The sequence below is a fragment of the Eschrichtius robustus genome, chromosome 9 (genome assembly GCF_028021215.1).
Source record: "Eschrichtius robustus isolate mEscRob2 chromosome 9, mEscRob2.pri, whole genome shotgun sequence".
NCBI classification, from domain to species: Eukaryota; Metazoa; Chordata; class Mammalia; order Artiodactyla; family Eschrichtiidae; genus Eschrichtius; species Eschrichtius robustus.
In genome coordinates, this window is record NC_090832.1 from 7400227 (window position 1) to 7424609 (window position 24383).

Here is a 24383-nt window from a genome sequence, read left to right on the forward strand (position 1 = left end):
CTTACAGCATAAAAAATGGTATATTACACAATTTTTTGAAATTCTGTATTCAAAATTTTGGTTCAGTCTTTGGACCTACAATGTGTGTAAAGGAAAGCAACTGGGGAAAGGAGGAAGATGGGACAAAGAAGCTATTTTTTTTTTTCCAAAACAAAAAACCAAGTTGGTTTTTTAAAAAAAAACACACAAATGGAAATAGGTACATCATTAAAATGACATAATTTAAATTTAGAATAGACTTAAGCCCCAGTCTAGCTACTGTGCAAAAAGAAAGTACCAATCTTTGTTTGTTTAGTTTTCTGTTAATACTAAATCCCTCTGCAATGAACAGAAAGTCAAATACAAAGTTTCTGTAAAGGAGAATGGATCAAAAGTACATAGAATGTTTTATACAAGTTCTAATTACAGTACTACGAAACTAGTTCATAATGACTTAAGTAAGACTAATGAACATCTGAGCTCCCAAGTGGCTATAAATTAAGTGGTATGACTTTGTAGTACTGTTAAAACAAACCTTCCAAGAAGTTACTGTTTCCTTTGGCCAATCACCAATAACTCCTGCCAAATCAGAGAAACATGAAAAGAAAAGAACAAAAAAATGTATAATGAAACTGAACGCAAACAAATGACAAGCAATATTGGTTCACTTGTTTAAACAGAATAAGACCGTCAACTGAATTCCCCACAATTCACACCTAGAAACAGCTCTTTAGAATATGTATAAAATGTATGTTTTATCAAGTCCTCGCAATTCTTACGTTCTTCCATACATGTATGTCAAATTCAAAACACTGGCCCTCCTTGACCTCTCAAATGAGAAAGCAGAAACAGGTATCTGCGCTTTACTTTAAATGTGAGATGATCTTTAGAGCAGTGATGTGCCAGGCTATCAATGTCAACAATCTGAAGGGACTTAGAGATCTTCTAATTCAAGGTTCTCAAACTTTAGTAAACATGAAGAATCACTCAGATTCTTGCTACAATGCAGATTCCTGGGCCCACTCCCAGTGCCTCAGATTCAACCTGGCTAGAATGACACCACATTTGGGAAAACACTGCTCTATTCAAACACTGCTTTACCCATTTATGAGGTAAGGGCTTACAGAAATTGTCATCATCTTTACAACAACACTGTGACGGAGATTCCCGCAGAACATGGATGGTCAGACAGATGAGACATGTCGGGACAGGGACCCTAACCCATGTTTGTGCCATCAACCACCTTTACGCTTGTCAAGCTGCTCACAGGGCAGGGCTGTCTGACTAAGGAAAGGTTAAGATGCTGAGTGCCATAAAAGACAGATTACAGTGGGCTAACTGATACGTGGAAGCTTCAAATAAGACCAGGTACTTGACTGAATGCCTTGAAGAATGGATTCATCTTAAATAAGGGTAGCAAGGAAGGCAAGAGAATATTTTAAGCCATAGAATAAACATACAAAAAGACACAAAAGCAGAAAAGAAGAGAGTCTGGCTGGCATACATGTAGATGGGTAGACTGGAAATATAAATTAGAACCTTGAAAGTCAGGCTGAGTTTGGATTAAAGAGCTGAAATATAGATTTAAGTCCACTCTAGTTCACAAAGAACATTTCTCTTACTATACAGATTGAATCTGATTTATAACCATTTTACCAGATCAATTTCATAGCAGTATTATATTAAAAAAAAATAAAACTTGCTAACCTCACTATGTTAGCAAAAAACCACACACATTTACATACACACACACACCTTGAGATATTTGCTAATGATAGGGAGATTAATGTGTGTACATGTATATGCATACATGTGTGTATATGCACACATGTATATGCCAGATTACAGATTACTATCTCTGTAATCTGGCTCTTACAGTATTACATTACTCCTGCAAAATGGGGCTGATAATGATTACGAGGCAGATTCACCCTGAAAAGGGCTTTGGCCTGGGTGTCTTCATTCTTATTTAACCTACTTAAAACTATGAGATGAACTGGATTTACTTCCTTCTGCTAATTAAAAAGAACAAAAATTTAAGGATGAGATAGTTTGTCTCTTCTTAAACCAGCCTTAAGGAGAAACAGCTACACATGGGTAGCTACACATTATGGTCCAAAATTTATCAAAATCTTAATTGCTGTAGTTTGGTAGTTATTCACCATTATCCAAAAAATATGATCTGAAGTAACACCACAGTTAAATTCTGTTACTCATCAAAGTATGAAATCAATCCTGGTCACTGAGTTAATTCAAGAGCTGAACTGGTACGTTACATCTGTCAGGATGTCACATAGCTGGTATTTTTTAGGTAATAAAGAGCTAACCATCTTTACCTAGATATCATAACATTGTTATATATTTAATATTTAGCACAGCTTCTAAAAGCAGAAGTTAACATTTTGAAAACAAAAATATCTTTAACATTCCCAGGGAAACAAAATCAGGAAAATGCAAAAGTCGAATAAAATAATTTTAAACACATCTGAAGTCCATCAGTACAAAGAAATAAAACATTGTGGGCAGTGGTGACCTCACCTTTGTCCTACATCCCTAGGCCCCCTCCTCAGGCCTCCCCTATCTCAGACAACCAGTGCGATACATATTGTTTTGAACTTTCCCGTCTGTGGTTACCCACTTGCGTATTATGAAAGGAAATCACAATGAGTGACACGAGTCTTTCTGCAGAACTTCTCGTGTTTATTTGCAGGAACTTCTCTAAAGTCTACTCCCAAAAGTGCGTTTGCTTGGGTCAAGGATATAACCAACCTCAGTCTGACTGTATTAACAGATTACTTCCACACCGGGATTGAGACAATTTACACTCACACCAGCCTTGTAAGAAAGCTGCCATCTCCTCATGTCTTTGCTAGTATTCGATAATGCTCATCAGGGTGTAGTAAGTATTAGAAAGAAAACCACAGGCCCCAAATGGTGTCAGTCACATGCTAAAAGCCCATGATGGCAAACCTATATTTTATACGTTACTTCACTGCAGTTCCAACCTCTCCCAGAAATGTAGTTTTAATTGAACAGTCTAGAATTTTCTGGTCAATACCAATAAAGTAACCCATCAAGTAGGCCCTCTACAGTCCCCCAGAGGAAGAGGTAATCTGCATGATAAAACCCCTGTCATCCCTCCCCACTCCCATAAAAAAAGATGTCTGGTCAAAAAATAATACTTTCTTTTTTTTTGCTAATAGCTCCCTTACTCCACCCTTTTTCCTATAAAATCCCTTCCATTTTTGCACAACCACTCAGAGCACCCTTCTAGTTGCTAGATGTAATGCTGCCTGATTCATGAATAAAGCCAATCAAATCTTCAAATTTACTTGGCTGAATTTTGCTTTTTAACATAAGAAATATATTTGGGTTTTGTCCAGGTTCCTGACACAGAGCTCCTAAAACCCTTGGAATTTTCTGATAGAAGTGTCTTTTTTATTCATAAGGAGCCCCTATCAATCACACCTCAATTTACACTAATGAGGCAACTTAAGTGATAAACATAAGTAAAGTGTGTTCCTGAGTTCTGTGAGCAGTTCTCTCACAGGAACCCTCAATTTATTACCAGTTGGTCAGAAGGTTGCCTGGTACTAAATTTCCAATTATAAAAAATAAGCCTATAACAACAGTAGTTGGTTATTTTGAGCCTAGGATAATAAGAATATTTAAAGAATCATATCCATATAATAGCTCATGACAATGGCTACCATCACTAAAGACAACAGTGTTAGTGGTCACTCCACCCACAGAACCGTGAGCACGATAAAATGGACGCTTTCATAACACTAAGCTTTGGGGTGGTTGTCACACAGCAACAGATAAGCAGAAAAACGAAAATATTATTGGTGATGTTAATTAAAAAGATGAGTTCAACTTTCACTGCAGTTCTAAAGTGAATCGTATGATTCAGGCAGCCTTTGCTTGTTGCAGAGAGAAAGAAATAATGCGTCAGTTCATATTTCCTTGGAAAGCTTTTAAAATAAATCTGACCAATCTAATTAATTTTAAAAATCTCTTGAAAATACTGAGAGACCAATACACTATTATGATTGACAAATGAGTTTGAAATACTGGTCTCCCTGACTCAGCCTTCAGGCCGTAGCACAAATGTCACTTGTTCCAGAAGTCTTCCCAAGCCCAGGTCTGCTCAATCCCCTCCTGTGGGCACCCACAGAAGCCCCCCCTCTCTCCCCTCCACCCCAGCTCTACCACACAAGATGGGACTGCCTGCTCATCTCTGTGATTCCTACTGGAGATGAGCAAGGGCTTATCGATCATCTAATGCAATACCGGCCTATGGAGTCACTGAAGTTCCGAGTCAATGGAAAGAATGAAGGAGAAATAAGGGAGGAATGGCAGGGAGGAACAAAAAAGGGGATGCGAAGAGGAGGTAGAAGAAAGGAAAGAGAGGTAAAGGCAAAAAGAAAGGGAGGGAGGTGAGGAAAGAAAGACCCGGAGAAAAAGTAACTATGATGGCAACATATAGAGTGAGAAGAAGGAAGGGAGCTAGGAAGGGCTACAAGAAACGGAAAAGCCAGACAGGACTGACCCAGGCTGCAGTCCCAGCTCCATACCTTGGTAACTATGTGACTCAAGACTCAGTGTCCTGAAAGTAGGGGCACCAATTAATAAGGGTACCGTCAATGATATAATTATTTAATTCTACTTTGAAATTTAAGGCAAGTAGTGAGAAAGAAACCTTTAGCTCACAATAATAATGACAGCTAGTAGTTACTGAACGTAAAACCCTCACAACACCGTAAGGCAGATTACCTCACAGATGAAGAAAACGAGACACGGAGGTGGCATATACAGAAGGCGGCAGAACCAGGATCGGAATCCAGGCAATCTAGCAACCAAGTCTGTGCTCCGGTCCACCACGCTCTGCTGCTGCAGCCAGGGAGTTCTCAAGCACTGTTTGTTCTACCAGCTCAACACAAACACGCCATCACCAGAACAGTAACATGGCCCACCTGCCCAACATGGTTGCTTCCTTTCCATCTTTTTTTGGTGTTCATGAACAAGAATGTTGACAAAAACAGTTCACCGGACAGCAAACATACTGCTTTCTAGTATATGCATGACTGGGACAGTTAAAACTACACGCCCTAGAAACTCTCTGTGTCACGTCCTCAACCATAAATTGAATAATGATATATAGAACCTACATCTCATTGGGTTATTACGATATTTAAAAGATAACTCTTTTGAGCAGCTAAGCGCAGCGCTTAGGTAAGCGCTCAAGAACTGTGAGTGATAACCGGGCAAACGTTGCTACAAATGATTCGGCAGCCGTTAAAATGAACAGCACAGGTTATTCTATGGCACAGAAAGTTCATGAATCATTAAACGAAAAAGGAAGCCAGCTATAAAATAGTAAATATAGTATGCTATCATATCACAACACAAATATATGCACGTAAAGAGACTACAAGGCAAAGATGGTAAAAGCTGTTATTTCTGCATATTGGGTTTATGGGTATTTTTCTTTCTTTTTGTCAGTATTTTCTAAACTCCCTACGACAAACATGTAATCTTTTGCAATAAGGAAAAACATGAGTTATTAAGAACTTTGGTGCCCTAGGTCTGCTATTAGATAGCTACAAATCAAAAGGTTTATGAGCATTCTTTCTTCACCTGCAAAACGGCAGGAATTCACGTGGTCTCTGAGACCCCTTCCAGATCTAAAATTCTGTAATTTTATGCAATAAACAACTGAAAGAAGTTGAGGAGGAAAAGAAACAACCTTCCCTCTTCCTTCTATCTCTGACACAGCCCAGAAAGACAGCAGAGCTCAACAAGTATCCAGTGACGGGTTTTCTGACTGATTACTAAAGACGTACAGTCATGTCAAGTACCGCATTCAGAGATGCTTAACCCCTGCTGCTTGTACTGGGGAAAAAGTCCAAACTGAGGACCAGGAGAACTAGTTCTAAAATTAGTCCTGGGAGTTCCCTGGTGGTCCAGTGGTTAGGACTCTGCGTTCTCACTGCCGAGGGCCCAAGTTCAATCCCTGGTCAGGGAACTAAGATCCCACAAGCTGTGTGGCATGGCCAAAAAATAAAAATAAAAATAAAAATAGTACCTAAAATTAGTCCTGCCACTATCTCAAGCCTTCTGGCCTTAAGAAGTTGCTTTAAAACCCTGGGCCTCACTTTCTCAGTCTATAAAATGGGGGGACTGTGTTCTCAACTCTGGTTCTAAAATAGTATGAACAAGTGAAGACAAAGCAGATGTCCCATTGGCATCATCGCATTTCACCACCACGAAGCAAATATGTATTAACTAATATTGGTTCAGTAGATACTGCTTCAAAAGGAACTTCTGTAGGCATTTGAGAAATTTATTTGAGAAAATGGAAAAGGACTGATTTTAAAGATAATATATTGCAATGGAAAGCTATTACTTTCCAAAGGGGGTAAATGCAGACCATAGGTTAACATCCTACTACAAATACAGCTTTAAAAGAAAGTAAAAAAAAAAAATCATCTTCCCTGTGGGAAAGAAAGACTATTTATTACTTAGGAATTCCTCCTTGGATAAGACTTCACTCAAGCAAATAAGTACAATAAAGTCCATTTCTCTTACCCTTCTTCTTTCTTGAGGAAGGGCTATGATAGGGACACAGAATGAACTTGCCGGCATTAACCACGAGATCAATGTGTGGAGGAAATGTGTGGGAAAGGGAAAGAGAGGAAGAAAATGAGCTAAAGAAAGGGAGAAATGGAAATGAGTCTCTTTTCAGTAGGGAGAACATGTGATAAGGGGAAATTTCTCAGAGCAGATAAAGAATGATATCCCTATCTTGCACAGTAATAGGTAGATGAATTCTAGGAAACTATGAGATCAGTTTTAGGACAAGTGGTTTGTTGAAGTTAACAGAGAAATTCTAAAACCGTAAGGCTTGAGTGACCTGAGGTTCCATGCCAGAAAGCAGGTACAAGGAAGCAGGTCAGCATGATTCAACTCCTCTGCCTCAGAACAGAACAGCTGTGACGTGCTCAGAGGAAGGAAGAAATGGAAACAGAGAACAGTCTGAGGAGCAGGAACAGTTTCTAGGAGCAGAACACTATCTGGGCTTTGGGATTCCAAACAGGAAGAAAAGTAAAACACAGATTCTGTGCGTGATTATAAGGTGGGACACCATCCAGGCCCTGTGCTTAGTGGGAACGAGGGCCCCGTACATGAGGGCAGCATCATGATCACTGGCAGAGCACAGGTCTCAGGCCGCCTAGGGAATCCTGGGGAAGAAAGCCTGGCCCTGCCTTTCCCAAACTGCCCAATACAATACATCATGTCAGGAAGGCAGAATCTAGAAGTTTCAGCCTAAGAGATTCAAAGAATAAAAGAAGGGCATCTATCCCGTACACCAGCAGCCATCCTGGACAGGCACGCTGATTCATCCACGTGTGTCCTCTTCCATGTCCTAAAAGGAATGCAAATGCCTCACACACTGACTTTAACAACTACTCAGGACAAACCTTTCTATCTCTGGAGAATTATTTTCTCTTTTATTAACAATATTGCTAATGGTGATAATTCAAAAATTTAAAAATAAAACTTTAAGGCAGCATAAAATCAAATTTAAAATAAGAGGAATAACTAACATTACTGTAGAAAAAGCATCTATCAATAGTTACATGTTACATAAAGATTATAAACCAAACATGCCAGAGCCTCCCATCAAGCCTCTTAGATAGCCTCAACCACCAGAGGGCAGACAGCAGAAGCAAGAAAAACTACAATCCTGCAGCCTGTGGACCAAAAACCACAGTTACAGAAAGATAGAGAAGATGAAAAGGCAGAGGGCTATGTACCAGATGAAGGAACAAGAAAAAACCCCAGGAAAACAACTAAATGAAGTGGAGATAGGCAACCTTCCAGAAAAAGAATTCAGAATAATGATAGTGAAGATGATCCAGGACCTCGGAATAAGAATGGAGGCAAAGATTGAGAAGATGCAAGAAATGATTAACAAAGACCTAGAAGAATTAAAGAACAAACAAACAGAGATGACCAATACAATAACTGAAATGAAAACTACACTAGAAGGAATCAATAGCAGAATAACTGAGGCAGAAGAACGGATAAGTGACCTGGAAGACAGAATGGTGGAATTCACTGCTGTGGAACAGACTAAAGAAAAAAGAATGAAAAGAAATGAAGACAGCCTAAGAGACCTCTGGGACAACATTAAATGCAACAACATTCGCATTATAGGGGTCCCAGAAGGAGAAGAGAGAGAGAAAGGACCAGAGAAAATATTTGAAGAGATTATAGTCGAAAACTTCCCTAACATGGGAAAGGAAATAGCCACCCAAGTCCAGGAAGCGCAGCGAGTCCCATACAGAATAAACCCAAGGAGAAACACGCCGAGACACATAGTAATCAAAGTGGCAAAAATTAAAGACAAAGAAAAATTATTGAAAGCAGCAAGGGAAAAACGACAAATAACATACAAGGGAACTCCCATACGGTTAACAGCTGATTTCTCAGCAGAAACTCTACAAGCCAGAAGGGAGAGGCATGATATACTTAAAGTGATGAAAGGGAAGAACCTACAACCAAGATTACTCTACCCGGCAAGGATCTCATTTAGATTTGATGGAGAAATCAAAAGCTTTACAGACAAGCAAAAGCTAAGAGAATTCAGCACCACCAAACCAGCTCTACAACAAATGCTAAAGGAACTTCTCTAAGTGGGAAACACAAGAGAAGAAAAGGACCTACAAAAACAAACCCAAAACAATTAAGAAAATGGTCATAGGAACATACATATCGATAATTACCTTAAACGTGAATGGATTAAATGCCCCAACCAAAAGACATAGACTGGCTGAATGGATACAAAAACAAGACCCATATATATGCTGTCTACAAGAGACCCACTTTAGACCTAGGGACACATACAGACTGAAAGTGAGGGGATGGAAAAAGATATTCCATGCAAATGGAAATCAAAAGAAAGCTGGAGTAGCTATACTCATATCAGATAAAATAGACTTTAAAATAAAGAATGTTACAAGAGACAAGGAAGGACACTACATAATGATCCAGGGATCAATCGAAGAGGAAGATATAACAATTATAAATATATATGCACCCAACATAGGAGCACCTCAATACATAAGGCAACTGCTAACAGCTATAAAAGAGGAAACTGACAGTAACACAATCATAGTGGGGGACTTTAACACCTCACTTACACCAATGGACAGATCATCCAAAATGAAAATAAATAAGGAAACAGAAGCTTTAAATGACACAATAGACCAGATAGATTTAATTGATATTTATAGGACATTCCATCCCAAAACAGCAGATTACACGTTCTTCTCAAGTGCGCACGGAACATTCTCCAGGATAGATCACATCTTGGGTCACAAATCAAGCCTCAGTAAATTTAAGAAAACTGAAATCATATCAAGCATCTTTTCTGACCACAATGCTATGAGATTAGAAATGAATTACAGGGAAAAAAACGTAAAAAAGACAAACACATGGAGGCTAAACAATACGTTACTAAATAACCAAGAGATCACTGAAGAAATCAAAGAGGAAATAAAAAAATACCTAGAGACAAATGACAATGAAAACACGACGACCCAAAACCTATGGGATGCAGCGAAAGCAGTTCTAAGAGGGAAGTTTATAGCTATACAAGCCTACCTAAAGAAACAAGAAAAATCTCAAGTAAAGAATCTAACCTTACACCTAAAGAAACTAGAGAAAGAAGGACAAACAAAACCCAAAGTTAGCAGAAGGAAAGAAATCATAAAGATCAGAGCAGAAATAAATGAAATAGAAACAAAGAAAACAATAGCAAAGATCAATAAAACTAAAAGTTGGTTCTTTGAGAAGATAAACAAAATTGATAAGCCATTAGCCAGACTCATCAAGAAAAAGAGCGAGAGGACTCAAATCAATAAAATCAGAAATGAAAAAGGAGAAGTTACAACAGACACTGCAGAAATACAAAGCATTCTAAGAGACTACTACAAGCAACTTTATGCCAATAAAATGGACAACCTGGAAGAAATGGACAAATTTTTAGAAAGGTATAACCTTCCAAGACTGAACCAGGAAGAAACAGAAAATATGAACAGACCAATCACAAGTAATGAAATTGAAACTGTGATTAAAAATCTTCCAACAAACAAAAGTCCAGGACCAGATGGCTTCACAGGTGAATTCTATTAAACATTTAGAGAAGAGCTAACACCCATCCTTCTCAAACTCTTCCAAAAAATTGCAGAGGAAGGAACACTCCCTAACTCATTCTATGAGGCCACCATCACCCTGATACCAAAACCAGACAAAGACACTACAAAAAAAGAAAATTACAGACCAATATCACTGATGAATATAGATGCAAAAATCCTCAACAAAATACTAGCAAACAGAATCCAACAACACATTAAAAGGATCATACACCATGATCAAGTGGGATTTATCCCAGGGATGCAAGGATTCTTCAATATACGCAAATCAATCAATGTGTTACACCATATTAACAAATTGAAGAATAAAAACCATATGATCATCTCAATAGATGCAGAAAAAGCTTTTGACAAAATTCAACACCCATTTATGATAAAAACTCTCCAGAAAGTGGGCATAGAGGGAACCTACCTCAACATAATAAAGGCCATATATGACAAACCCACAGCAAACATCATTCTCAATGGTGAAAAACTGAAAGCATTTCCTCTAAGATCAGGAACGAGACAAGGATGTCCACTCTCACCACTATTATTCAACATAGTTTTGGAAGTCCTAGCCACGGCAATCAGAGAAGAAAAAGAAATAAAAGGAATACAAATTGGAAAAGAAGAAGTAAAACTGTCACTCTTTGCGGATGACATGATACTATACATAGAGAATCCTAAAACTGCCACCAGAAAACTGCTAGAGCTAATTAATGAATATGGTAACGCTGCAGGATACAAAATTAATGCACAGAAATCTCTTGCATTCCTATACACTAATGATGAAAAATCTGAAAGAGAAATTATGGAAACACTCCCATTTACCATTGCAACAAAAAGAATAAAATACCTAGGAATAAACCTACCTAGGGAGACAAAAGACCTGTATGCAAAAAACTATAAGACACTGATGAAAGAAATTAAAGATGATACCAACAGATGGAGAGATATACCATGTTCTTGGATTGGAAGAATCAACATTGTGAAAATGAGTATACTACCCAAAGCAATCTACAGATTCAATGCAATCCCTATCAAATTACCAATGGCATTTTTTACGGAGCTAGAACAAATCATCTTAAAATTTGTATGGAGACACAAAACACCCCGAATAGCCAAAGCAGTCTTGAGGCAAAAAAACGGAGCTGGAGGAATCAGACTCCCTGACTTCAGACTATACTACAAAGCTACAGTAATCAAGACAATATGGTACTGGCACAAAAACAGAAACATAGATCAATGGAACAAGATAGAAAGCCCAGAGATTAAACCACGCACCTATGGTCAACTAATCTATGACAAAGGAGGCAAAGATATACAATGGAGAAAAGACAGTCTCTTCAATAAGTGGTGCTGGGAAAACTGGACAGCTACATGTAAAAGAATGAAATTAGAATACTCCCTAACACCATACACAAAAATAAACTCAAAATGGATTAGAGATCTAAATATAAGACTGGACACTATAAAACTCTTAGAGGAAAACATAGGAAGAACACTCTTTGACATAAATCACAGCAAGATCTTTTTTGATCCACCTCCTAGAGTAATGGAAATAAAAATGAAAATAAACAAATGGGACCTAATGAAACTTCAAAGCTTTTGCACAGCAAAGGAAACCATAAACAAGACGAAAAGACAACCCTCAGAATGGGAGAAAATATTTGCAAACGAATCAACGGAAAAAGGATTAATCTCCAAAATATATAAACAGCTCATTCAGCTCAATATTAAAGAAACACACACCCCAATCCAAAAATGGGCAGAAGACCTAAATAGACATTTCTCCAAAGAAGACATACAGACGGCCACGAAGCACATGAAAAGATGCTCAACATCACTAATTATTAGAGAAATGCAAATCAAAACTACAATGAGGTATCACCTCACTCCTGTTAGAATGGGCATCATCAGAAAATCTACAAACAACAAATGCTGGAGAGGGTGTGGAGAAAAGGGAACCCTCTTGCACTGTTGGTGGGAATGTAAATTGATACAGCCACTATGGAGAACAATATGGAGGTTCCTTAAGAAACTAAAAATAGAATTACCATATGACCCAGCAATCCCACTACTGGGCATATACCCAGAGAAAACCTTAATTCAAAAAGACACATGCACCCGAATGTTCATTGCAGCACTATTTACAATAGCCAGGTGATGGAAGCAACCTAAATGACCATCAACAGACGAATGGATAAAGAAGATGTGGTACATATATACAATGGAATATTACTCAGCCATAAAAAGGAACGAAATTGAGTCATTTGTTGAGAAGTGGATGGATCTAGAGACTGTCATACAGAGTGAAGTAAGTCAGAAAGAGAAAAACAAATATCGTATATTAATGCATGTATGTGGAACCTAGAAAAATGGTACAGATGAGCCGGTTTGCAGGGCAGAAGTTGAGACACAGATGTAGTGAATGGACATATGGACACCAAGGGGGGAAAACTGCGGTGGGGTGGGGATGGTGGTGTGCTGAACTGGGCGACTGGGATTGACATGTATACACTGATGTGTATAAAATTGATGCCTAATAAGAACCTGCAGTATAAAAAAGCAAACAAACAAAACAACTAATACTAAACTTTCATTGGGTTATTTGTATGGAAATATGTTAATATAAATGTTTCAGACATTAAAAATAAAATAAAATAAAATAAAATAAACCAAACATGCCACGCCCTCTCAAATATATCTTTTTAAGTACAAGACTTACCTTTCAAATTAGCTCGACAGGTGGGCCTCCCTACATTATTCCTCTGGTGTTTGGTTGACAGGCGTTTCATCTGCCGAGGTGTGCTGGGGGGAGACGTACCATAAAGGTTCTCTGTATTTGTTTCATCTGAAAAGTCCTCAGGATCAGACTCAGAATTCTTACAAGCTGAATCTCCCAATGTGTACTCTTGTCTATGGAGGACAACAAGTAGAGAAAATATTCAGTCATGTATGAAGGGAATTCAAATTTCAATTACTTAAAATTCCTTTTAAAAACTCTCCATAACACTCTTCTGTGGATATGTCTCTTCCTCAGCCTTGTAATCTTTCTCCTCTATCTGTACTGGGAGAAACTCACGAAGAGAACATAACGACCATGCTCCTGCTCTCACCACGAATAAAGAGAACTGATGTGCAGTTCCTGTTGCTTAGAGAATTCTTTCTAACATAAATGAGGTTTAAAACTAAACACTTAAGGATCAGGGAGAAAAAAGCAAAGGACTAGAAGATACAAATCAGCAGAACCAAGCATCACTTACGTGCTAGTTGGTGACAAGCTTAACTGCTGAGTGGGCAACTCTTGCCCTGACTTTGGAGTCCCACTGCTTTTGCTTTGCAAAGCACACAGAACAGAAAGCACAACCTGAGCAGCAAAGCAGAGAGCACTGATGACATGTGGTAGATCAGGGTTTCTGTGTTCTCTGATAAACACTACAGTGCAGCACTCAGGTTAGGCAAGTTGAAAACTTCCCTAATATGGGAAAGGAAATAGTCAATCAAGTCCAGGAAGCACAGAGAGTCCCATACAGGATAAATCCAAGGAGAAACATGCCAAGACACATATTAATCAAACTATCAAAAATTAAATTCAAAGAAAAAATGTTAAAAGCAGCAAGGGAAAAGTAACAAATAACATGCAAGGGAATCGCCATAAGGTTAACAGCTGATCTTTCAGCAGAAACTCTGCAAGCCAGAAGCAAGTGGCAGGACATATTTAAACTGATGAAAGGGAAAAACCTACAACCAAGATTACTCTACCCAGCAAGAATCTCATTCAGATTCGACAGAGAAATTAAAACCTTTACAGACAAGCAAAAGCTAAGAGAATTCAGCACCACCAAACCAGCTTTACAACAAATGCTAAAGGAACTTCTCTAGGCAGGAAACGCAAGAGAAGGAAAAGACCTACAATAACAAACCCAAACAATTAAGAAAACGGTAATAGTAACACACATATTGATAACTACCTTAAATGTAAATGGATTAAATGCTCCAACCTAAAAACATAGACTGGTTGAATGGATAAAAAAACAAGACCCGTATATATGCTGTCTACAAGAGACCCACTTCAGACCTAGGGACACATACAGACAGAAAGTGAGGGGATGCAAAAAATATTCCATGCAAATGGAAATCAAAAGAAAGCTGGAGTAGCAATTCTCATATCAGACAAAATAGACTTTAAAATAAAGACTATTACAAGAGACAAAGAAGGACATTACATAATGATCAAGGGATCAATCCAAGAAGAAGATATAACAACTGTAAATATTTATGCACCCAACATAGGAGCACCTCAATACATAAGGCAAATGCTAACAGCCATAAAAGGGGAAATCGACAGCAACACAAGCATAGTAGGGGACTTTAACACCCCACTTTCACCAATGGACAGATCATCCAAAATGAAAATAAATAAGGAAACACAAGCTTTAAATGATACATTAAACAAGATGGACTTAACTGATATTTATAGGACATTCCACCCAAAAACAACAGAATACACTTTCTTCTCAAGTGCTCATGGAACATTCTCCAGGACAGATCATATCTTGGGTCACAAATCAAGCCTTGGTAAATTTAAGAAAACTGAAATCGTATCAAGTGTCTTTTCGGACCACAACGCTATGAGACTAGATATCAATTACAGGAAAAAAATCTGTAAAAAATACAAACACATGGAGGCTAAACAATACACTACTAAATAACCAAGAGATCACTGAAGAAATCAAAGAGGAAATCAAAAAATACCTAGAAACAAATGACAATAAAAACACAACGACCCAAAACCTACGGGATGCAGCAAAAGCAGTTCTAAGAGGGAAGTTTACAGCAATACAATCCTACCTCAAGAAACAGGAAACATCTCAAATAAACAACCTAACCTTACACTTAAAGCAATTAGAGAAAGAAGAACAAAAAACCCCCAAAGTTAGCAGAAGGAAAGAAATCATAAAGATCAGATCAGAAATAAATGAAAAAGAAATGAAGGAAATGATAGCAAAGATCAATAAAACTAAAAGCTGGTTCTTTGAGAAGATAAACAAAATTGATAAACCTTTAGCCAGACTCATCAAGAGGGAGAAGACTCAAATCAACAGAATTAGAAATGAAAAAGGAGAAGTAACAACTGACACTGAAGAAATACAAATGCTCATGAGAGATCACTACAAGCAGCTATATATCAATAAAATGGACAACCTGGAAGAAATGGACAAATTCTTAGAAAAGCACAACCTTCCGAGACTGAACCGGGAAGAAATAGAAAGTACAAACAGACCAATCACAAGCAATGAAATTGAAACTGTGATTAAAAATCTTCCAACAAACAAAAGCCCAGGACCAGATGGCTTCACAGGTGAATTCTATCAAACATTTAAACAAGAGCTAACACCCATCCTCTCAAACTCTTCCAAAATACAGCAGAGGGAGGAACACTCCCAAACTCATTCTACAAGGCTACCATCACCCTGATAGACAAAGATATCACAAAAAAAGAAAAACTACAGGCCAATATCACTGACGAACATAGATGCAAAAATCCTCAACAAAATACTAGCAAACAGAATCCAACAGCACATTAAAAGGATCATACACCAGGATCAAGTGGGGTTTATCCCAGGAATGCAAGGATTCTTCAATATACACAAATCAATCAATGTGATGCACCATATTAACAAATTGAAGAATAAAAACCATATGATCGGGCTTCCCTGGTGGCGCAGTGGTTGAGAATCTGCCTGCCAATGCAGGGGACACGGGTTCGAGCCCTGGTCTGGGAAGATCCCACATGCCGCGGAGCAACTGGGCCCGTAAGCCACAACTACTGAGCCTGCGCGTCTGGAGCCTGTGCTCCGCAACAAGAGAGGCCGCGATAGTGAGAGGCCCGCGCACCGCGATGCAGAGCCGCCCCCACTTGCCGCAACTAGAGAAAGCCCGCGCACAGAAACGAAGACCCAACACAGACATAAATAAAATAAATAAATAAATAAAAATTGTATAACTTTAAAAAACAAAAACCAAAAAAAAAAACCATATGATCAACTCAATAGATACAGAAAAAGCTCCTGACAAAATTCAACACCCATGTATGATTAAAAACTCTCCAGAAAGGAGGCATAGAGGGAACTTACCTCAACATAATAAAGGCCATATATGACAAACCCACAGCCAACATCATTCTCAATGGTGAAAAACTGAAACCATTTCCACTGAAATCAGGAAAAAGACAAGGTTGCCCGCTCTCACCACTATTATACAACATAGTTTTGGAAGTTTTAGCCACAGCAATCAGAGAAGAAAAAGAAATAAAAGGAATCCAAATCAGAAAAGAAGAAGTAAAACTGTCACTGTTTGCAGATGACATGATACTATACGTAGAGAATCCTAAAGATGCTACCAGAAAACTACTAGAGCTAATCAATGAATTTGGTAAAGTAGCAGGATACAAAATTAATGCACAGAAATCTCTTGCATTCCTATACACTAATGACGAAAAATCTGAAACAGAAATTAAGGAAACTCTCCCATTTACCATTGCAACAAGAAGAATAAAATACCTAGGAATAAACCTACCTAAGGAGACAAAAGACCTGTATGCAGAAAACTATAAGACACTGATGAAAAAAATCAAAGATGACACAAACAGATGGAGAGATATACCATGTTCTTGGATTGGAAGAATCAACACTGTGAAAATGACTGCACTACCCAAAGCAATCTACGGATTCAATGCAATCACTATCAAACTACCAACGGCATTTTTCACAGAACTAGAACAAAAAATTTCACTATTTGTATGGAAACACAAAAGACCCAGAATAGCCAAAGCAATGTGGAGAAAGAAAAATGGAGCTGGAGGAATCAGGCTCCCTGACTACAGACTATACTCCAAAGCTACAGTAATCAAGACAGTGTGGTATTGGCACAAAAACAGAAAGACAGATCAATGGAACAGGATAGAAAGCCCAGAGGTAAACCCACGCACATATGGTCACCTTATTTTTGACAAAAGGAGGCAAGAATACACAATGGAGAGAAGACAGCCTCTTCAATAAGTGATGCTGGGAAAACTGGACAGCTACATGTAAAAGAATGAAATTAGAACGCTCCTTAACACCACACACAAAAATAACTCAAAATGGGTTAAAGACCGAAATGTAAGGCCAGACACTATAAAACTTAGAGGAAAACATAGGAAGAACACTCCATGACATAAATCACAGCAATATCCTTTTTGACCCACCTCCTAGAGAAATGGAAATAAAAACAAAAATAAACAAATGGGACCTAATGAAACTTAAAAGCTTTTGCACAGCAAAGGAAACCATAAACAAGACGAAACGACAACCCTCAGAATGGGAGAAAATATTTGCAAACGAAGCAACTGACAAAGGATTAATCTCCAAAATATATAAGCAGCTCATGCAGCTCAATGTCAAAAAAACAAACAACCCAATCCAAAAATGGGTGGAAGACCTAAACAGACATTTCTCCAAAGAAGATATACAGATTGCCAACAAACACATGAAAGGATGCTCAACATCACTAATCATTAGAGAAATGCAAATCAAAACTACAATGAGATATCACCTCACACCGGTCAGAATGGCCATCATCAAAAAATCTACAAACAATAAATGCTGGAGAGGGTGTAGAGAAAAGGGAACCCTCTTGCACTGTTGGTGGGAATGTAAATTGATACACCCACTATGGAGAACAGTATGGAGGTTCCTTAAAAAACTACAAATAGAACTACCATACGACCCAGCAATCCCACTACTGGGCATATACCCTGAGAAAACCATAATTCAAAAAGAGTCATGTACCACAATGTTCACTGCAGCTCTATTTACAATAGCCAGGACATGGAAGCAACCTAAGTGTCCATCGACAGATGAATGGATAAAGAAGATGTGGCACATATATACAATGGAATATTACTCAGCCATAAAAAGAAACGAAATTGAGTTATCTGTAGTGAGGTGGATGGACCTAGAGACTGTCATACAGAGTGAAGTAAGTCAGAAAGAGAAAAACAAATACCGTATGCTAGCACATATACATGGAATCTAAAAAAAAAAAAAAAAAAAGATTCTGAAGAACCTAGGGGCAGGACAGGAATAAAGACGCAGACGTGGAGAATGGACTTGAGGACATGGGGAGGGGGAAGGGTAAGCTGGGATGAAGTGAGAGAGGGGCATGGACATATATACACTACCACATGTAAAATAGATAGCTAGTGAGAAGCAGCCGCATAGCACAGGGAGATCAGCTCGGTGCTTTGTGACCACCTAGAGGGGTGGGATAGGGAGGGTGGGAGGGAGACGCAAGAGGGAGGGGATATGGGGATATATGTATACATATAGCTGATTCACTTTGTTATACAGCAGAAACTAACACAACATTGTAAAGCAAATATACTCCAATAAAGTTGTTTAAAAAAAAAAAAAAAAAGCAGCCTGAGAAAAACAACTTAGTTTGGAAGCTTTAGCTAAGAAACAATACATGATGGGGGGGAGGGGTAGGAAGAGAAATCAAGCTAAAGTTTGTTTATTCCTTTTTTTCCTTTTAAAAAAAACCATTTAGACACAAAATCTAGGAAAATAAATACTAGTGGTCAGCTCAAGAGAACTTGCATCATTTCAGTTAACTAACCGAAAGCATCCTAAACCTCATTCTGTATCAGCTCATGTGAGATGAGCTAATGTGGTCAGTTGACTGGTTCAGAATGTTCCCATGGATACCAATTATTTTGGATGGGGAAAGTAGTACAAGGTCTACATCAGCTGCCCTGAAACATTTTTCTTACTTGTGTTTGAAAGCATACAAATGTGAAATGTCTTTCTGGTACTAAACTTCTGACAGTCACAGAAAATAATGTTGCATTCTTTTAACATAAAACTTTGCTCAAGTACCCTTCACTTGACATAGAATCCGGTCTAAGAAAAGCATGTCTTAAACTCAACCCAAGGGGGTTTAGTGTAGTTTTTAAATGAAACATGTGAAAGACAAAAATTCAAATAACTTGGGGTTAAATAGTTCTGCTCTGACATAGTAGGTAAAACCACATGGTGCCTGAAATAGCTCATCTATAAAATGATGAAGTTGCATTAGATGAGCTTGAGAACATCGGTGGTTTTGCAAAAGCCCTAAAAAACAAACAAACAAAATACTTCATTAAAAGTTCTTTAGCAAAGTCCTTAAACATAAAATATTTTATTCCGTATGAGTACAGTTGTCACCTGTGTGAAGTTGTCTCCTCCACCTCCACCTCCCCATTAACCTATTCTCTATTAAGTAATAATTAAAGGGAGGCTTTTGCTACTGTGGGAAAGGGAGGAGGGGTAGGCAGAGGGGTTGGATTTTCTAAGTTTCTTTTTTAAAGAACTTATACACAATAGTTTGCTTGGCCTGCAGTATAAATTAAAAGGAGCTAATAAGCTAAGTTTGAGGTGGCACGGTTGGCGTGTACTGTAAGAGCCAATTAATACTTCGCTGATCTTTACTATCGGCCGGTAGTTGAACATTTATCAGCCTACCTCCAGGTAAGCTGTTATCAAATCTCAAGTTTATCCAACATTCACTATGTAACTTTTGCATTGATTCAGAGCGTAGGGTCTTTACAAACCTAGCACGTCTTCATTATTTTTCAGTATGGACACTCAAACTTTTTTTTTTAACTAAAATTCTTTTTTTTAAACGGAAGTAGACATTTTAAAACAAGATTTTCTATGGAAATGAACAGGAAACTATCCCCCCAACTAGACCTGAAGCTCCATGAAGGCAGGGACCTCATCTGTCTTCTTTACCACTGTTTCTCCAGTGTCCAGAACAGTGCCTGCTGCCGATGACATGCCCAATAACTGTCTGCTGAATAAATGGATTTGTAAGGTTAACAATTTTATCTTTGATACTTCAGACGTAATTATTATCTAAATTCTATTTTAATAAAATCACATTTAATAATTTGAAGAATGTAAATTTTTAAAGGCTACAAGAATTAAAGATAGACTTCTGACAATAATGTTGTTTAAGTGATACTGTAACCCTAGGTGGTAACATGACTACTGACCAAAACAATAGCAATGGAGTATGGTATAAGGAATAATGGTTCTGGAATCAGAATAACACGGGCTGAAATCCCTTCGTTCCCACACTTAATAGTAAGAATACAAGTTTTAATCAAATTATTATGTTTGCTTACAAACACTTTCATTTATTGGAAGCCTTCTCCAATATCACTGGGACTTACGGTCAGGCAGTTAATTTTTCAAATACATATTAAAAGCATTAAAAATGAGACATGCAAATACAAAATTTGAAACATCTGTGTTGGCTGTTACTTTGCTGGCCTCCCAGCATTCACATCCTTGTATAATCACCTCCTCTTGAATGTGGGTTGACCCTGTGACCTGCTTTAACCAGTGCAATGCAGCAAAAGTGACTCTGGGTCAGTTCTGGGCCTAAGCCTTAAGAAGGCCACCTTTGTACTCCAGGGCATGCTAGCCGCCATGTAAGAAATCCAACTACCCTGAGACTGCCATGGTCTTCAAAGCCTAACTAGCCAGGTGGAGAGGCTGCATGAAGGAGAAACCAGATAGGTCAAAGTCTTGCTAAGCTCCCATCCCAGCTGACAGCCAGTGCCAACTTGCTAGTGTGCGAGTGAGGCTATTTTGGACCTTCCAGCTGTCCCTGAGCCCAAGCCAACACCATGAAAAGCAGAAGAACCACTCAATACCGTAACAGATAATAAATGGTTTTTACTTTAAGCCATTAAGCTTTGGTATGGTTTGTTAAATTACAACAGATAACTGACACACATACAAAACTTAAACATTTTATTTTTCCTTTAAGCCCACGAATGGGTTTAAATCTGCCGCGACTCTGACGAGGCCACAGGCTTGTCTTTTGGTGGGAGTCCCTGAGAAAAGTCACGAGTCAACTTTGTCACATACACCACAACCAAAGCGCTGCATCTGCCATCCCCACTCTCTGGCTCTTTCAAATGGAACAAGAATTTAAAGATTTTCAGAGGGTGATTTTTCTGGATTACCTAAACGTCAACAGTTCTCTCCTATCCCTAATTTGACGGTAAGTTTCTTTTCACGACCTATCTTGAGACTTTCCAAAGCATTCCAAATTAGTTTATACAGAAACTACAATTCTCTTTTCCATTCACATCTCATATGTCTGCATAATAGTTTACTAAATTCTGCAATTACAATTAAAGCATACAATAGACCTAAAAAGATTTAGGAACAAACCAGGAACTCTTGATAAGCATATAGTTCAATTGATGGGAACAGAAAACCACAGGCATTCTAGAGAGAGCCTATCAGTCACAGGCATTCATGATGCTGTGAGCGTCAGTCAATATGTCTTATAGAAGAAATGGATAGGGTTAGGTCTTGGAAAGGGTTAGATAGATGAGTGTATAAGGCCTGCCTGGCTTAGATCTTCTAGAAGTCTTTTATTTCACACAAAGATTTATACAAGGTACACTTTAGCAGTCCTGATGTAGGTCGAACAAAATAGAACACAAAGATAGAAAACGTATATATATATATATATATATATATATATATATATATATATGAAGAAAAATTATCCCATATGGATAAACTTTACTCATCATTAGAAATAAAAATAATTATAAGCTATTTTAAAAATATTTTCAGATGAAGGCTTTCAGAAAATAAAATCATAAAATCATATAAACAAATATTACAAAATGCTTTAAAGACTTCATATTATTATTCTTCACTTCTGGTTAACCAGAAGATATCCAAAAAGAACTAGAACAAAAAAAAGAGAGAGAGAACAGTTTTAGGTATTTAAAAACATATGAGTCATGCTATAGATAAAAGACAAATGTGATTATTTCTATTATTTCTGCAATTTTACTGCCAACAGTTGAGTACTTAAAAACAAGGGGACAGGGCTTCCCTGGTGGCACAGTGGTTAAGAATCCTCCTGCCAATGCAGGGGACAAGGGTTCGAGCCCTGGTCTGGGAAGATACCACATGCCGCGGAGCAACTAAGCCCGTGTGCCACAACTACTGAGCCTGCGCTCTAGAGCCCGCGAGCCACAACTACTGAGCCCGTGCACCTAGAGCCTGTGCTCCTCAACAAGAGAAGCCACTGCAATGAGAAGCCCACGTACCACAACGAAGAGTACCCCCACTTGCCGCAACTAGAGAAAGCCCGCGCGCGGCAACAAAGACCCAACGCAGCCAAAAATTTTTTAAAAATTTAAAAAACAATAAAAAAAAAATTTTTTTTAATAAAAAAAAAAAACAAGGGGACAAAGAAAGACATTTTTAAGTGTGCTTTCTTATTTTTGCCAGTTCTAATGCCTCCAAAAAATGTGAGTATATCTATTGATATATCTTTATCAAAGCTTTGCAAATCAATACTAGATTGTATGTGTACAGATTAGCAAGGAGACAATCAAAAGGGAATAAAAACTCTTCTTAGGTGCACCTGGTTGTTCAGGAGTGGATGCAGGGAGCACTTCTTTCAATACAGGAAGTGAAAATAAGCACCACTTCTGTCTCATTGTGGATGCAATTTACAATGAAATGCCAACAAAAAAATATTTAAAGAAAAGCAACATAAAATGATGATTCATTCAAAGGTGTTTTTAGGCTTAAGTAAAGAGAACTCTGGGACTAAGGCAGGGACATGTGAAAGATGAAAACCTGCGTCAAAGCTGGGAGGAAAAACAAACAAAGAGGCTTATTCCTATGCCAAGTGCACCTAAAACATTTACGAGTTTAAAGAGAAACAAGACGAATGTTTAAAACTTTAAAGATAGCGAAAAAGAATTAGGATCTCCCTCTACTTTCTCTTTCTTATAAGTGAGAACATTTTAAAAATCCCCTTATTCTAATTTGAATTTATATCTGGAAAAAGTATTTTATGTCATTACTTCCCATGTAATTCTCAGAAATCGAGTAACTGAAGAGCCACTTTCTGTAGGAAACAGATGAGTTGTCTGAATTGCCTTAACTTATCTTTTTTCTAATTTAAATCTTAAAAAGTTCCTATAAATATGCTCTATGACACACAAATACTTCCAAAAGATGAACTCCAACTGTTGAGGGATAAATCGAGGAAAAAATACAAGCGTATGAGATACTCTCCCAGGGTTTTCAGTGAAGAAAAATGGAAAGAAAAGAGGGAAAAGCAATTAGGACAATTTGGACATTAAATGTCTCACCTCTGCTTTGACACTAGCACAGAAAGAGCTCATTTATCTGGAGACCAGATCTTGGTTTCCAATACCACGCATCAACAAAAGAACAAGGACTTCTTGGAGAAATGGCTGATTCCAGGACTGGGGCAAGGAAGATGTAATACGAGCTTGAAGTATCTTGTAAGTGCAGCAAGTGAGGAAGTGTTCAAAAAACAAAAAACCAATGGGATCATGTTAAAAGGACACAGGAGCAACCGAAAGAGCTCCCACTGGCCAAAGCTGGAACAATCCGAGCAAGAAAATAAATGACAAAGCACTGGATTCTAATCATGAATCCATGAGTCCATATGGATATAAATAATTACTATACAAATAACCAGGAGAAGAGACAAATCTGTACAGAAAAAACCAATTTATGTAGCCAAGTGACCAAAGTTAACATCATCAGTGACAAGTCATGTTGAGAGCATGAGCTCCTGATCTGATGAGAAGGGCACTTCACCTCTATGGTCATCTTCCCAAAACCCATAACTCCAGCCAAACCATGATAAAAAACACCAGACAAACCCACACTGAGGAACAGTGTGTAAAATACCTGACTGGCACTCCTTAAAACTGTTCAAGTCATCAAAAACAAACAGAGTCTGAGAAACTGTAACAGCCAAGACACGGATAAGGAGACATGATGACTAAATATAATGTGGTGTCCTGGATGGGATCTGGGAAGAAGAAAAGAACATTAGGAAAAATGAATGAAATTGGAATAAAGTACAGAGTTTAAGTAAATAATAATGTGCCAATATTGGATCATTGGTTGTAACAAATATACAGGATATATGGGAATTCTCTGTACTATCTCCAACTGTCGCTAAATCTAAACTATTCTAAAATAAAAAATTTATTTAAAAATTAATTAATGTAATGACATTATATGGAACAGTTCCATGACAATGCTGAAGAAATTTGGGTTACTATACAGATATAAAAGACTA

General features: G+C 38.0%; 1 protein-coding gene across 6 annotated transcripts in view; it reads right to left on the reverse strand.

Annotated features, from left to right (window-relative positions):
- Positions 1–24383, reverse strand: part of MAP3K4 (mitogen-activated protein kinase kinase kinase 4) — a 115609-nt gene that overhangs the window by 71068 nt on the left and 20158 nt on the right. For 5 of the 6 annotated variants that reach the window (XM_068550720.1, XM_068550717.1, XM_068550719.1 and 2 more), the window contains exon 2: positions 12913–13103. In XM_068550720.1, coding sequence (XP_068406821.1) covers positions 12913–13103 — 191 coding nt within the window. Of the gene's footprint in view, positions 1–12912; positions 13104–19960; positions 20064–24383 lie in introns of all 6 variants that reach the window. The other variant, XM_068550718.1, reaches the window with a different exon arrangement.